General features: G+C 35.9%; 1 protein-coding gene across 3 annotated transcripts; it reads left to right on the top strand.

The window, feature by feature from the left end:
* Positions 1–3,666: 3,666 nt before the first annotated feature.
* Positions 3,667–15,647, top strand: LOC112526355 (small RNA 2'-O-methyltransferase). 3 transcript variants are annotated; one of them, XM_025136634.1, is made up of 11 exons: positions 3,667–3,750; positions 3,877–4,036; positions 4,892–5,234; positions 6,724–6,795; positions 8,881–9,329; positions 10,579–10,812; positions 11,663–12,510; positions 12,635–12,786; positions 12,860–12,976; positions 13,113–13,250; positions 15,063–15,647. In XM_025136634.1, exons 3-11 carry the CDS (start codon positions 4,965–4,967, stop codon positions 15,477–15,479), a joined length of 2,697 nt encoding a protein of 898 aa, XP_024992402.1. In that variant the 5' UTR covers positions 3,667–3,750; positions 3,877–4,036; positions 4,892–4,964; the 3' UTR covers positions 15,480–15,647. The 3 variants fall into 3 exon arrangements, with proteins under 3 accessions (XP_024992402.1, XP_024992403.1, XP_024992400.1); XM_025136635.1 differs by lacking the exon at positions 3,877–4,036; XM_025136632.1 differs by having other exon boundaries at positions 3,667–4,036.
* Positions 15,648–16,574: the final 927 nt, after the last annotated feature.

Below are 16,574 nucleotides of genomic sequence, written 5' to 3'. Positions count from 1 at the left end.
TAGGCGTTGTAAATCAATTCAAATATATTGGGGAGTTCGAATCAGCGACAAGCCCTTTCTCGGCTTTTCTAATGTCCTAGGTGAAGGCAGTGCAGGTGAAAGCTTAATAGATCCCAATTTTTTATCGTTCCACATATCTCACGACCTTACATGAAGAAATCTCTTAGATGGGAGGATGCAAATCTGGATCTATCAACGCAACAATTCCATTCCAGTCGTAATCTCAATCCCATATTCAATGAAAGTCTCTGCCCTGTCTGACCCCCTCAATCTTTTTATCCATAGTGAGTTAAGTTGGCTAAGCCTTTTTAGGTTGGGTATGGCTCCGGCTATTCTGGGAGTTTGCCAATTAGTTAACCTAGTTGTTCTGAAACAATTAGGAGATTCTATGCACTACACGAGTCAATATAAACAACACCTAGTATCCATCGTTTACGACCTTCTTCTAGAGGGATCAACTAGAAAGCGAATCATTTTGACGTCAAGTCATCATGCCCCTTATGTCCTGGGCAACACACGTGTACAATGGTCGGGACATGTTTCTTGGTAGGAATAACATGAAGCTCAGTATTAGGGATGTATTCAAGACCCTCCTAAATCCTTTTATCGAAACTTCATAAAAGATGAAGGATAAATCCGTATATAACTTTCTGACTTCTTAATTTATCAGAAATGAAGTCTCTATCGCTCTACTTAAAAGTCAAATATGAAACTTTTGATAAATATCGCCAAAGCCCAATACTGCAGAGGAGATTAAATGAAGTACTCCAAATTTTAATCCTAATAAATTAGATAGTTTGACAAATATCATCTGGCAAGTTGATTTGAAAGGAAGAGTTAAGGACCAAGTTTCACTTACCAACTCTAGTCCAAGTGTGGTAACATGTTCAACATGTCAGCCAAAGTAAGTACCCTTTACTTATTTTATCATTCACTCCTCGCATGAAAAGCATGGATGCGGTGAATTGAAGTGAAAACTTAGGGACCAAGTTTCAACTCACCAACCTACGTCCTGGTATGGGAAGACACTCTGCATGTCAAACAAGCTAAGTTCTAAATTATTATTTTGTTGGTACCATACTTACTTTATAATATTGTTCATAATAAAAGGATTCGTTGGAACAACAAATGTCTACATCATATCAAGTGGTTTACATGAAAAGTATAGAGGTAGATGGATCAACAAATCAGATGAATACATGTATTAAATACATGGATTGATATAAAAGGCGGTCTCTAGATTCATATGCAACTTGCCCCTTTATATAATTTCTAAGTCCAAATTTTTGCAAATCGACGCCTAGCCCTATGAAATTCTATCTTAGTCCTTTAATATCTATCATTGTTAGGGTATTCTTGTGAGTGTTCTTTCAGTATTTCTCTAGGGCAATATTGTCACCAGTCGGATTGGTTTTTTTATTAACCTGGATATCCAACCCGCTATGCGAGCTGACTAATCCCAGGGCGACCACCTGCAAGTTTTGCAGGTAGCCCAGAGTCACTGCATTTGAACCTCCATGGCTACAAGGGGATTTTTGTTTCTTCTTGGATTTGAACCTGGGACCTCCAGACACTTTTGACCTTTGGAGCCAAGCTCAAACTAATCAGGCATCACCCTTGTGGTTTTAAGTTAGGTTTTTCCATCCTAGTTTCGACAACAATCTGTAATTTTTTGCTTTTATATAATATGCATAATTAAAAAAAAGTGAAAATTTGTCGTGCTTGTATTCACCCTTTCTAAAAACACTTGTAGTATAAGTTATTAATTCCTCCAAGACCAACATTCATGATGAACGAACCTGATGTATTGAGTTCCTAATGTGAATTCCTAGGAAACTCAATCCATCATGTTTTAATGGTTTCAATGCTCATTAATATAACAAAAAACATCGATCATTTACATCAAGAGTTTGAAGATACCTCCGCGTTTAGTCGGATTTTTATTCTTTATGAATATTCACAACATCATTCTCTTTCATTGATTGCTTTTCTCCCGTTCATGTATATGAGTCTTCATGGTTTACAATTACAAGATTAGACCTTGTATTATCATATTTGTTGACTGATCTATGCTTCGCTATTCTTTCAATCTTCCTCATAACTGGTATCACTCAAACACTGATATTCATAAGAGAACAAACCCTAGAAAATAAATTTTTGACACGCAAACTGAAAAAAAATGAATGATGTTAGGGTCGGTAACTTTTCTCTCGATCATGACCGCCATTTAATCAAGTATTAAGTAATTCTTGATGATTGATCCATTTGAAATTCATCAATGATGTCAATCCCTTTGAAATCAAGAATCGGTCCCTTTATTACGCCTGCTACCAAATTGTGTTTTACAATCGCATTCAAGAAATACTCTTATGTTCTCCATAAATTCATATTCGATATTGCCAATATTGCCACAATTTTATTTATTCTCCGATTTAAATAAATGAATGGTGGAGGAAATTGGTATATGGTTTTGCAAACTATTTAGGGTTTCTACATGAACCCACACCCATATATAAATTATTCATATTACTTAATTTGTAGGGTTCTCAGTTTTTATATGAGTTTGTGACCCATGGATATCCATCCTCGACTAGCCATCCCTTTCCCAATTTCTAAATTCAAAGACTCTGCGTACCCACTCAACATGAAGATTTCAAAGTTAAACCAGATTTAGATGTTGGATTCTGATCAGGTACAAGTTCTTTTACAAAATGTTCATTAACTTTATGTTTTTTAGTTTAAAAACCCGAAAAGAAAAGAAAGGAAAAGGAAAAACTTGAAGAGAAAAGGAAAGAGAGAACTAGGGTGTACAAAAAACTGTCAACCCGCGAAACTCGTCCAACCCAACCCATTAACAACCTAATTAAACCTAACCCGTCTAACCGCCAAACGCCCACCCGCCAAACCGCTAACCCGCCAAACCGCTAACCCGTCAATTAGGAGGTTGAAATTGGGTTGGGCCTAGCACAACCCGTCTAACCCACCAACCCGCCGCTAATATATAATTTTTATAAAATTTTATTTATATATGTTTATTATGTATATGTTTGTATATATATATATATATATATTAATAATGTATAAAATTTTGTATAATTTTTATTGATATTATGTTTGTATTTCATTTTAGCTAAACGTATAGGTTACCAAAAGAGATTCACGATCAAAGAATGATGACAAATAATCTAACTAAAAAGAGAAAATTATTGAAATATTTTTTGCAGTAGCAACCACTACAACAAAAAAAAGTTTATATTGATACATATTTGGTTGACGAATCCATCAATTTATATATTCCATTATTTTATGCTTTACTTTAGTGAAAAGAAAAAGCTTAGTTATAGCATTTTGCTATAACAACATCAAATCTTATAAGATGTCTAAAATATCTAAGTATCTTAATATGATACTTCATAAGACGCTCATGTCAACGAATGAATTCACTACTTGTGTCCCTAAAACAAGAAAGATGTCCTATCTAGGAGAGTTATAATATTTTATTCTTTTGATTTTATGTACATGGAGTAAAAAAAAATTCCCAAAAGCTGGAGTGCACCAGCTTTTTCCCTCTCTAAAACCCCAAGGACAGTTTCTTTGTCTAGAAGTCGAATCGGAATCCCACTCCTGCAAGAAGATCAAGTGTTTGGAATTTGTGTTATCCGTTTTCGATTCATTACAATACTATTGATACGCAAAACCCTTTATGGGTATCAATAGATACCGCCATTTCTCTGCATTGCAATTGTGAAGGTAAAGTTGATATTTACTGAACCCTTTATGGTTTTCCTTGGTCAATCGCTGCTTGAATTGCACCTAGGCTTCACCTGCTGCTTCACCCTACTTACCAATCGCTGCCCTTGCCGTTTCAAACGACAGCGAATTCCCGTCGTTCTCTTTGTCTGAAACAACATTGAAACCCCACCCCATTTGTCCCTCCATCTCTCTTGATCAGCGAATTTGTTTCTTGCTGTGGTACATATTGATGATACTGTTGTCTTGGTGCTGCTGCTATTCGATCAACGCCTAATCTATTTACGTGAGTTTGCGTGCTGCTGCTATTCGATTCAATACTTGTATTTTTACTTTGATTTTACTGCTTGCTTTGATACACATTAGGTGTTTGATGGAACGCGCCAGTGAACACTGCTCCTGTTGCTTAAACTAGGGTCACACACATGATTAGGCAAGATTATATCATCAAAAGAATGGGAAAATATGTTTGTTTGAAGTGAAACCATCAACCTGATCTCACAGTAGTGACTGTTCATGGTTTGATAAAGAGTATGGTGCTCAAGTAGTCCTAGTAAATGATTGTAAATAAATAGGCATAAAAACATGCTTTAGTATAGAAGAGTATAATGGTAGTTTTCTCATTCGTTCAATGTAGAACACTTGGTAAATATTTTTGGCAGAGCCTCTTTGATGGTTGGAGCATAATAAAAAGAGATCTGTGAACCGCTGATAGGGAAACATGAGTAAAAGTAAAAAGCATGACAAGATTTCTGGTTTCAATATGCATTTATCTTATACATTAAATGTATGAATCATGAAATAACTTCGTTCTTTTATTGGTTCAATTTTAAATTTGTATATACACACATACAAGTACGTAAACACACCCGTGTATCCTGAAATTTTAGAATTTTCAATTCTTTCTATCAACGTACCATGTACCTACATCGTTGAAACATAGTTGATAGTAGTCAATTACAAACCTGATATTTTGTGATTTGATGTAGATGAGCAGTAGGTTATTAACATCTTCCAATTTTAATTTTTAAAACATAGTGAAAGATTCTGCATCCAAGCAGGGGTAGATCTAATTAGATAACTCTTGCAAGAAATGAGCATATGTTTCGCTAGTGACTTATACGTGTTTGTTGCATGATAGGCCTCTCTGCAGCTGTTAATTGATCTTGTCTGAAAAGAATAGGAAAGATTATTTGGTATTGGAGAAGTATAAAATGGTAACAGGAGATTCTTCGTTACCTCCAAAGAAGGCAATTGTCAATCCTAAGGCTATTATACACCAGAGATTTGGGGATAAGGCACATTATAATATTGAGGAGATTCAAGAATCTGTGTCAAATGGATGTCCTGGTTTGGCTATTTCACAGAAAGGCCCTTGCTTGTATCGCTGTTGCTTGCAACTTCCTGAATTTTCTGTTGTGTCTGAGATCTTCAAGCGAAAAAAGGACGCAATGCAATCTGCTGCACAAAAGGCCGTAGAGAAGGTTTGTTCCCTTTTGTGATCAATTGCGCTAAATATATATAGCTTAAAGTTATTTGCATGTACAAGTATGGCTCAAACTGCGCATTGACTTGAGTAACCACTTCTCAAAATTGTGCGTTTATTCAAATTACCTTTATTTGCACTTTGTTCTTTCTGCATCAAATATGATCTATTATTAAATGTAGCAAAATTACATAGTTGCATGGATTCTTGCTCTCTTCAAGGAGATGCAGCTGGTTCATTCTGTCAATAAGAAGTCGGTTTAAGCTGGAATTACGACTCAAATCCATATTGTATGGCATTTAAATTGCATAGTAGTTAATTAGTTTGGAGATGCAACTGGTTCATCGTGGCGATAAATAATTTTAGCAACAGCATGTGACCTATTACTTGAACCTGTCTTAAAATGTGGTACTTTACTGCGTCATTGCCAATTAATCATGTAAGTTTGCTACTTCTATTCATATATGCTTTAGAACTTGAGTGTCAAATTTTGTAGATGATCTTCTTATATTCATGCAGATATTGGCTAAAGTGGCATTTCATTGGTCATTCCACTTGTCAATGTTAGGACTTCGTATCTGATTGCTTTCAGACATATTGTGTTGTAGTAGAGGTTTAGAGAGGACCGTATAACTGATTTTGGATCGGTGAGGACCAAGGATTTGTGAACCGATTTTGTATCAGTGACGACCTAGGAGCGGTCCCAAAAAGGACCAGTTAAACTAAAGTACACATTGGTAATCCTATGGATGACAGCTTCCAGTTGTCAGGTTTGGGCCATGGGCATATAGAAAGAGCCGCATTCAAATAGGTCTGGCTCATTTTAGTTTCCACTTAGAAATAATACCCTTGCAGTTGTACGGATTCAATAGCCCAGGTTCTGTCTTGTTGTCTTCTAAACACTATGGATAATCAATAATGGCAAAGGTGCAATTATTTATAAGGTTCATATTTTTAAGTTATTCTACCCTATTTCTGAATATTACAGCTTCTGAAATAACTTAATAAATTCTAGTGTTGTGGTTATTCTTTCACTAAAACTTACTTTTGAAAGAAGAATTATTCTGTTGAAACGACGAATCACCATTCCTCCGCATAACTTTTTGCCTTTTCTCATGAAGCACATAGGATAAGGATTTCTGCTTGGTGACCTGCCTATTTTGTACAAAAGTAAAAAAGAAGGAACATAAATGAAATATGGAATGTATAAACTATAAGCTTTTTAGTCATCCCAAAAGGTGGTTCCTTGGGGGGGACGACCAGTTTGTGCTGACCATTAATTAATGAAACTTGTCTCTGAAGTAGAGGAAGCCCATAGGTCCTGGATCCTGATTTAAGGTTATGGTTGTAGTTTTTCCAGAGTTGCATATAACTGATTCCTTAATTATGTGCTCACCATGTCCCGATCTTCTCTTTTTAATTCAGTCTACTTCTGTTTTAAGCAATGACTTCTTTTTTATTCTAGTCATGATTTTCTTCTTTTGCAGTTAAGTGATCCTCCTGTTGAAGATCCATCAGATCAATTGGTTGCCCGGCTATCCTATTTATTCTCAAATGAGGTAGGTGACTTGTATGGAATGGAATAATAACGAGTTATCTTTATGCTTCACCGACAAAATATTTTATGTTGCCAAAAGCCAAAATATTTTCTTACTTTAATCCTAATTATCCTACACAATGCAGAAACTTGCGTCACCATCAATGGCTTAGTGCCTTAATCTGTGTTACTCTTCCATTGTATGTTATATTGCAGTTATTGCACTTTGAAAGCTCTATACTTTTTGGTACAACTTGTCTTTGGTGGAAATGGATTTGATTGCATAGGAGAACATAGTAGAACTGCCAGACAAGTATTTTAAAGTGCATGTAAAATTTAATTATTCATTTCATTTACCTTTGTTTCTAAAGTTGGCATATGTCTTTAGTCCTCAAACGATCTGTCTTGATCTCTTACTTGTATTACATTTTAAAGAAGAATGCTTTCAACCAAATTCCCATTAAGCCCCTGTTTATGAATATTTATCTGAGAGTAAATAAATGGTCATAGCTCTCAGCTATTTGCCTTATCTTTATCATTATCCAACATTGAACCCTGCGTGGGTTTCTTATTTATAAATTCAGTTGGGGGCTATTTACTAATCTCTTAACACCTCTTACCGAATAAGAGGTTTGGTGTTTACCAACAACAAACCAATGTGCTGACTGCTGAGATTGTGCTGACCGTACGCTGGCTAGGGTCAATGAAAAAAATGCATCTTTCCAGGGTAACGATCAGTCTTTAACCCTTTTCTTATTTACTCCCTCCAAAACCCTATCCTATCCCTCACTTTCTTTCTTTTCTTTCCATCACTCTTCAAAACGCTACCACAATCAGCACTAATGGACATCGGAAAAGCATGAGATCAGAAAACCCATTAAATCAAACAAAAAACAAAAGTGGGTTAACAGAGAACAAACCCTCAACAAGAAAATCCTTGGCGAAGCATATGTAGATATCTACAAACTTTCTCAACGAGCTTTGATAGCTTTGGTGTAGTGGGAATCAAGAAGGCTTACTGAAACCGGTTTTGAATTCATCTGGTTGATTGATTTTCTCTTGGGAAAACAAAGAAGGAGAGAGTTTTTATCTTGGGAAATAAGAGAAAAAGAAAAGAGATAAAACACTGGCAGTGGGACAGGACACATGCATGTTTTTTGTGTTTAGGATTAATTGAAAATTAAAACAAAGAAAGAAAAGGGAGAACACAAGTGGTGTGGGATGAAAGCGAAACGTGAAATGACAAGTTTACAATATTAATATTTATTAAAGTAAAAAGAAAAGACGATAAGGGTTTAACAATCAAAAACGTCAAGTTGGCAGATTCAGGAGATTAGAGATGTCATCTTGCTAAGAATGGCTTGGAGAAATAGAAGGAAAGTTGATGTGAAGTATGGTGGTGCGTGATCAGGATTGCTCCCGGATGATCTTTGGTGTGTATTGGCTCTTGGTTTGGAGACGTAGATTCTACATCTTTTTCTATATGCGCTTTTATTCTATTTCTCTTTCTCTTTTTTTGGTTAGTTGCTGCCTGGTATGGCATGGTGTCGTACTTTGTTTGTTTTGTGGTTCTGGCTAAAGCCGTAACATTTGTATCTCCTTTTCCGTTTTATTGTTATTGCCTGGAGTTTCCTCTAAAAAAGGGTTTAATAGTATTTTTTTTTTATTTAATTAGCACTTAATATAAAATATTTGATAAACAATAATTTTTAGTGGGCACTTATCCGGGTTAGATCTCTTATCCTAATCAGAACTTTTACCCGAGTCAGCACTTGTTCAAAATTTTTGGTAAATAGTCCCTTAGTTAAGTCCCTTTTTTCTATCCTTTGTTCTTAATGTGGTAGTTTTTTTAGTGAGACTTGGACCTATACATTTTCATTCGTTATGTCTCTTGTAGTATTTTACTTTTCATTTACAATGAGTGGTGATGACAAGGAATTTCGCAAGACAATGAGCTAATAGAGTTTTGTTATATATAATGCTTTATGGAGCAAAACATATGCTTGCTGTTGATGGATTTGTATCTCGAACTAATTTTTTGTGTCAATATTAAACCTTCTCAGCATTATTTACTTATGTGCTTTTTGGTGCTTAATTCTTTAAACAGTTTTATTCAACCTGTCATCCTCTGAGTGGTCACTTCCGAGCAGCTTTGCATAGAGAGGGTTGCATCAATGGTTTTGTCCCTGTTTCTTTGATGACCATCTATGATTCAAAGGTTGCTAATCTATGCAAGAGCATAAAACCTGACATTGAGTCAAAACCATTGGAGGTAATGTTGATGATTATGGATGCTGCCACAAGATTATCTGATACTGTATTTGCTTCTAAAGAGCTTCTTTCATTGCGAAGAACAAGTCCTTACCCTCCTGAAGTTTTGCAATCTGTAGAAGTTTCTTGCAAGCAAGAAACTTACGTCAAGGTTATTCGTGTTCCATGTTTGACTGAGAAGATTATTGAGCCCCTGACTCTAGATGTTTCTTCAAATAATTATTACATGGATGCCATTGCTCGAGAACTTGGAGCTGCAGATGCTTCTAAGGTTTTGCTCTCTAGGTATGGCAAAACTTACAACTATTATATGCATTTCATTTCAATAAACCATGTTTTGTTTCTCCACTCTGTTTTTCTTGAAATTTTTTCTGTATTTATGGGCAGGGGGGCTGTTGTCTTTATTTGTAATATCTTTTGTCATCTTAATTTTTATTGACCAAGCTGTGCTGAACTAAGCCTGGAAGTATTTTCTCTTCAATATGTATATTATTTTGGTTCTGGTCAATCTTGACTGGAGTTTGAAGTTCCATGTGCACAATTGGATCTAGTGGCTAATAGGTTTTTTGTGAATAATTTCCAATATTCGTTTGCTCTTCTACATCATCTTGTACTTGAGCATTGATCTAGCTTTACACATGTCAGCCTTGAACAAAAAATGTTGTAACGAGTTGGGAAAGAGTGCACTCCATCTCCAAATACAAAATAATGTCTTTGCACCAATATGTACATCTCCATGTACATATACCATGTCCAGATTAGTGTTCTAGAAAGCGGATTAAGTGGGTGCCTAGATGGCCAGCTAGGCATAGGCAAGGATGAGCCATCCTTCTTTTACCTAATCGAACAAAAAACTTTCGAAAGAAAAGGTACTACAATGAGTTCCTAACCATACTCCTCCAAATGACCAAGAAAACACGAAGATGGAGTCTTATAAATAGGGTTATTTCAGGCATGTCTTGACAAAATCACTTTGAAATTAACAAATTAACCTTTTATGCTACAAGTTGGGCATTCTGCTATATATGCTCCAACTTGAGTGTCAAATGAGGGTATTTCTATCTTAGTGTGCTGAACCAGCTTATTGTGTTTTTAAGCTGTGTCTGTGTATGCTTTTTTTGGTTGTTTAGTCAATTTTGAGTTGTGAACCATGTACAATTAGTTTCATCTATTAAATCTTGATTCTTGCTGTTTCTACTTTTGTGCCTGTTCTGCTAGTTGATATCTGCACTGCTTTGCCTTTGTATTTTGTGATAAACTACATATGCATGGTGTGCTGTGCGCAAGTTCACCATCTACGGACAGTCTAGATCACACACGTTCACATATTAATGAAATTCCACTCTTTCCTTAAGGACACTTTTTAGTATATTCGGCATGCTGAAACTGATCATGTATGATGAGAAACATTGTGATGACGATCAGTCGGTTAAAAACTTCAACTACATCAAAACTAGGCTTTTGATAACACTGTTGAAAATATTTTGTACCATGTTTCTTTCCTTCACATCATGTGTTGCTTTTTCTTATCCAGGTGTATTGGAAAAGCTTCTTCAGAAACAAGATTGTATTTCCATGCTCCCAAATCATTCCAGTTAGATGTGATGTCAGAAAGGGAGGTAAAAGATCATCAGGCATATTTAAATGCAAGGGCAAGTTACTTATCTGGTCAGGACATATACGGGGATGCAATTTTGGCTACTATTGGATACATGTGGAAGTCTTGTGATCTTTTCCATGAAGATGTATCTTCACGCACGTATTATAGGTTTCTATCGCCGTTGCTTTTCTGAATTTCTCGTTCTTTTATTCTTAAACTACTTCATTTGCATCAATCTAGAAGTTAGTTCTTTTTTTGCAGAAAACAACGTTATGATTGAATCACATTTAAAGTTCTGTTCATGGGTTCCTAGGATTCTTTAAAAGATAAGAAAGCTATGTAGCCATGAACGAATTTTGATATTCTGGCATTTTGCATTATTAGGTGATTGATTATATGATCTTAAACATGTAGGAGCTTCACTTGTATATTAGCATTCCAGTCAATTCTTGAAATTAGTTGATTGATACAGTAACATAGTACTGGTAGCTAGTTAATTTGCTTACGGCAATGAATTACTATGTGCCACAAGATTTGCAGCATTTGCTGTACATGCATATTAGTAGAAGTTGTTAGTCTAACAGTAGAATTTTCAAAACACCCTTGCTGGTTTAAACCAAAGTGTATCTTGTGGACCAAATTCAATCACTGCTGCTAAGGAGGGTGGAAGGAATAAGTGATTTAACATGAAAAACTGTTTAAAGTGCAGTTTTTCAACTTACGGGACATCTCTAAAGGAAAAGAAAGAAACTATTGCAATTCATGTGAGAATGAAAATTAGGGGGGAGATATGTTTCTTATTTCTAATATCATTGCAATTAGTTCTATTATCTTGAACAATGTGGCAGTATAGTTTTCGTGTCATGTCATGGTACCTTTCTAAGGGAGATAAAGATTGGGTCTGAAAGATTAACAAAGTTCATGCTACTTTGGTTTGCTGGCTTATGATGCATACATCATTCTGAACAGTGGTGAAGCACAAATTAACATAAAATAACGGCTGTAAGTTGTTTTTCAGGTTACTTATGAATAAGGTACCCACCGGGATATATAAGCTGTCACGGGAGGCCGTACTTGCAGCTGAATTGCCTGAAAAATTTGGAGCACGAAGCAGTTGGAGGGGCATGTTACCAAGGGATATTCTCTGTACATTTTGTCGTCAGCATCGGTTACCTGAACCTGCTTTTTCTAGTACAACCGATGGAGGCACTAAGGACAGGCGGCCATCCGAAGAAACTTTCAAATGTGAAGTGAAAATATTTTCCAAGCATCAGGATTTGATAATACATTGTCACACAGGAGAATCATTTAAGAAGCAAAGTGATGCCATCCAGAATGCCTCTTTGAAAGTTCTCTCATGTTTTAATAATTACTTAATGAAACTAAATATGTCTCAAGAGAAGTGGACCAATGGAAATGGTCTCGGTCTCGACTTCTATCCTGAACATATATCGAAGGAATTGCAGTTCTTCTCGTTAGTGCATAAGTCATGGCCAGGCATTAAAGCTAACACGAAAAGATTGTTAGCAGTTAATGGCACAAATCAATCAAATAGTGAGCTTGCAGATACCATATGCTCTTATAACATAGATGGTCAAGACTCTGAAAATTTTCCATCAAATGGGTGTTTAGTTTGCATATGCTACAGTGTATGCTTAGTCAAAGAAGGAGACAGAGAACTCATTGAGAAAAATGATGAATTTGAATTTGAGTTGGGTAGTGAGGCTGTTACTCCTGACCTTGAAGCAGTTGTGGCACAGATGGGTGTGGGACAATCTGCTAATTTCAGAGTGGAGTTGCCTCCTCAAGAGTTGATTTTTGCAGCAAATGGCGATCCCACCCGGACTCTCTCCTTACTCTCTTCAGGTTAGTTTGATTATTAGCTTATTGCACGAGGCTATTGACAAGTATGCTTGGATGAAATTTCAGTCCATTTCAAATTTTTTTTCTGTTATGGTTTCTTTTTACATTTTAATTGTATGGGTAATAGGTGGTTGCAGCCTGGAATTCTCCACGACTTTGCTGCTGGTTACCGAACCCTTAGAAGACAGAATGGAAAAGGCTCTTTTTAGTCCTTCTTTATCAAAACAGCGTGTTCAATATGCAGTGCAACACATCAGAGAATCTTGTGCAACTTTTTTGGTATGTTCGGAAATCTGAAAACTTGTCTTGCTTCTCTGAAGTTAACAAAGGGATCATCTTGGTTTTATGGCAGGTTGACTTTGGTTGTGGCTCTGGAAGTTTGTTGGACTCTTTATTGGACTATCCAACGTCACTGGAAAGAATTGTTGGTGTTGACATATCATATAAAGCCCTCCCTCGTGCAGCAAAGGTGAGATATATACATACGGCTTTTTTTCATGTATCATCCTATATTATACACCTCTTCAAAGAATTATTCTTGTAAAATGTATATTCCATTTCTTTCACATGCTACATGGTTTAATATTCTCTGGTTTATCTTACAGACCCTTCATTCAAAGCTAAGCCAAAATTCGACCAGTCCAGTTCAAGGCAGTGGTATCAAATCTGCTCTGCTTTTAGAAGGTTCCATCACAACGTTTGATTCTCGAGTGTACGGATGTGATATTGGAACCTGCTTAGAGGTAAGCGAATCTCTATTTTTTACAACTAGATTAAAGGTAGCAAATTTCATTCCCAGTTACTCCCTCTCCCAAAATAAATGTTGATGATGAGAAAGGCACAACTTTAGAATTGTGTATCATTCCACTTTTTATTTATAAATGACAATTTTACCCTTAATAGTAGAGTGCTTAAAATTTTATCCTTAATAGTAGAGAGATTTTCTTCATCTAATAATTAACTAATGAAGGGTAGACTTGGAAAGTAGGCACTTACTTTTGGAAGTGGACACTTATTTTGGGACAAACTAAAATAGAAATGTGGACACTTATTTTGGGATGGAGGGAGTATATCATATGTGTTCTGTTTCAACCCCTAGAGGTTTCCCTGGTGGGTAGGACATTGGTATAAGAGGTTTCTTGCTGCTTTCAATTTTTTTAGCGTTCGTATCTGTTAGGCTAAAAACCTAAAGTTTGCCTTTGAACATGTTATGAAAAGGTGCCAAATGCCATAATTGTTCAAAGATATTTGGTCCGAGTTAATGATCTCTTTACAATGATGTGAGAAGTTCTTAATCAACATCCAAACTTTTAAATCAGTGGAAGTTTTTCTTAGGGTGGTCATAGGAAAGCTAGGAAACTAGAAATTGCAATAGTTTTCATTTTGGGTCGTCCCAGAAAATCAGAAATGCAATATTTTCTTTGAATTATTTGTCGAATCCTAATTTCTTTTTGTTCCCAAGTAGTAACCACCTCTTGGATCTTATTTTGGTCTACAAGTCTCTTTTATTTTGTCTTGTTAAGGGGCGTTTTAAATATCTGGTCACTGTCCCCATGTGTAGCCTAAGCGGTCGTTAGGATGGTGGGCATCCCGTAAGGAGGTCCCACACACCACCACCTGCTACTGACTCACAGTGATTTTCATTTCCCACGATGGTTGCGGTAGCAGTGCCGTGGCTGGTGGGGGCGCTCTAGAGGGTGGCGAATACCCTTTTTAAAATATTTGGTCACTAATCAAAACATTTGTTTACACCATGTGCTAAGTCGAACAGTGCATTTTTGAGATGAAGGGAGTGAATATACTTCAATTTGAACATTGATATTTAATTAGTAAACCTTGAAAAGATCATATAACCTGCTGCTGCAGGTTTTAGTGTGAATGGGATTGTACCAAGGGTTCAAACATACATAAAAGGCTAAAGGTTATTTTTTTTATCATATGTTTTTATCTTTGCACCATTGGCTCACTTGTCCACAACCACGTTGAGGATGCAACTACTGCCAGAGAAATAAGTTGTAGAAAATGTATGCTTATTTGTTAAAATTAAGATCATATGCACCACAAGTCAGGGGTCTTAACCACAAGGGTTGTGGTGTAGTGGTTGAGGCCATGGGAAATGTGGTGGAATATCCCATCTGCCTAAGGTTCAATTCCAGGCGTACACAACAATTGTGGTCATTAAGTTTATCAGCACTGATTTCTTGCAGTCACAATTTGCCAGGCTTAGTCCAGGCATAGCCTGGGACACCCTTCAAAAAAAAAGTCAGTGGTCTTCTTGGAAACAATCTGCCAGGATTAGTCTTTTGATTTAGAGGCAAGGTTTACGTACTTCCTACCATTTTCAAACCCTACCTTTGGGTCGGGATATACCGTGTTTGTTTGGTTTGGTTTGGTTTGGTTTGATTTAGATGATATGCACCAGAATGTCTTGAAATTTGCCAGGTCTTCACAAATTTGGATGTTTAACATTTTTTTAGATCAGGTATACTTGCATTTGGTGTTCTTGACTTGTATTTTTCACATGTATCAACCGTTTGAATTTGTCGTCATGGTAGGTGATCGAGCACATGGAGGAAGATGAAGCAACTTTATTCGGCCACGTTGTGTTGAGCTCTTTTTGTCCAAAAATTCTTATTGTCTCCACTCCAAACTACGAGTACAATGTCATACTTCAGAAATCAACTCCAGAAGAAGACACAGAAGACAAAAATCAGACAAAACCCTGCAAGTTTCGCAACTTTGACCACAAATTTGAGTGGACCCGAGAGCAGTTCAGAATGTGGGCCTCCGAACTTGCTGAAAAGCATAATTACAGTGTCAAATTTAGTGGGGTTGGTGGAGTCGAAGGGGTGGAACCTGGGTTTGCATCACAGATTGCGGTCTTCAGGAGGGTTTGGGATCTTACAAAGGACGGGAATTCTTCGGATTTGCCATATAAGGTTGTATGGGATTGGAGTAGCGATAACGTGTGAAATTTTGTGGCAGAAGCGTTCGTTTATGTCAGTCCGACAAACCGGGGTTTTAATTCTAGTCTTTTGGTGACCTGATGAATTTGGGTATTAATGGTGTTAATTTAGGTAGTTTTAGTTATTGTATCTTTTGGATCCTTATTATTAATGGGAAAAGAATATATGAATGCAAGTGGGAAAAGTATGAGAATGTTATGATGTTTTGATATGTTAAGACCATCTCTAAGGGTGTGTTTGGTACACAGATAGGACATGATAGGATAGTTGTTCAGCGTTTGGTTAGACATGACAGAACAGGTTAAAATGACCAATTTATATTCAGTGAGCTGTTTAGTGTTTTTTTCACTAAATAATCAATATAAATGTTAACAAATACTATTTAAAAATACAAAAAAATATATTCTAAAATCAATATTAATTAAAAACTCACATTCATAAATCAAAAGATTTAAACATCATGTTCATTAACACAAAAGTTGAAATGTTTACCCAACATTCAAATGTTTCTTTTGGTAGTGTTTGGTACGCAGACTGGATGAGACATGACGGGACAACACGGGACGAGAATAATTGTATGTCCCATGTTTGGTACAACTAGAACAGAACATGACAAAACTGTTAAAATGATCATATTACCCTTAAATGTTTAATGTTATTTTATATCATATAATGATTGTAAAATGACAACAAATCAACCAAAATATATTTTAATTACATAGTTTTTATAATCAAGTTTAATACATTAAATATAAATCCAAAAAAATGACAAGTTTTTATAATCAAGTTTAATACATTAAATATAAATCCAAAAAAATGACAAGTTTTTATAATCAAGTTTAAATATTACCCACATGTAAATAAAGAGATACCATAGAAATTAAAAAAAAACCCACCTTCTTTATCTTATTTTTCTTTTCTTCTCCAAACTACATCCACACCCTAATTACACCCAAAGAAAAACTCTTCCCTCTTTCTTTTTTCCTACTACAGTTGTGGGTTTTGATGCCAGCAAAAGAGAAATAATGAAAGAGATACAGCAAAATCGCAATAAAGAAATCGTTACAACAAAATCGCAATAAAGAAATCGGTGGAAGGAGA

Source organism: Cynara cardunculus (genome assembly GCF_001531365.2).
Source record: "Cynara cardunculus var. scolymus isolate 2C chromosome LG 14, CcrdV1, whole genome shotgun sequence".
In the NCBI taxonomy this organism is placed as follows: Eukaryota; Viridiplantae; Streptophyta; class Magnoliopsida; order Asterales; family Asteraceae; genus Cynara; species Cynara cardunculus.
The sequence above is the reverse complement of the archived record's forward strand: the minus strand, read 5'-3'. Positions and strand labels throughout refer to the sequence as shown.

What these genes read in the sequence shown, in the direction of transcription:
- LOC112526355 (XM_025136635.1), top strand. Translation starts at nt 4,965, where the DNA reads ATGGTAACAGGAGATTCTTCGTTACCTCCAAAGAAGGCAATTGTCAAT. An exon ending in TCTCTCCTTACTCTCTTCAG is followed by an intron (nt 12,511 to 12,634) that starts GTTAGTTTGATT and finishes TATGGGTAATAG; the next exon opens with GTGGTTGCAGCCTGGAATTC. An exon ending in AATCTTGTGCAACTTTTTTG is followed by an intron (nt 12,787 to 12,859) that starts GTATGTTCGGAA and finishes GTTTTATGGCAG; the next exon opens with GTTGACTTTGGTTGTGGCTC.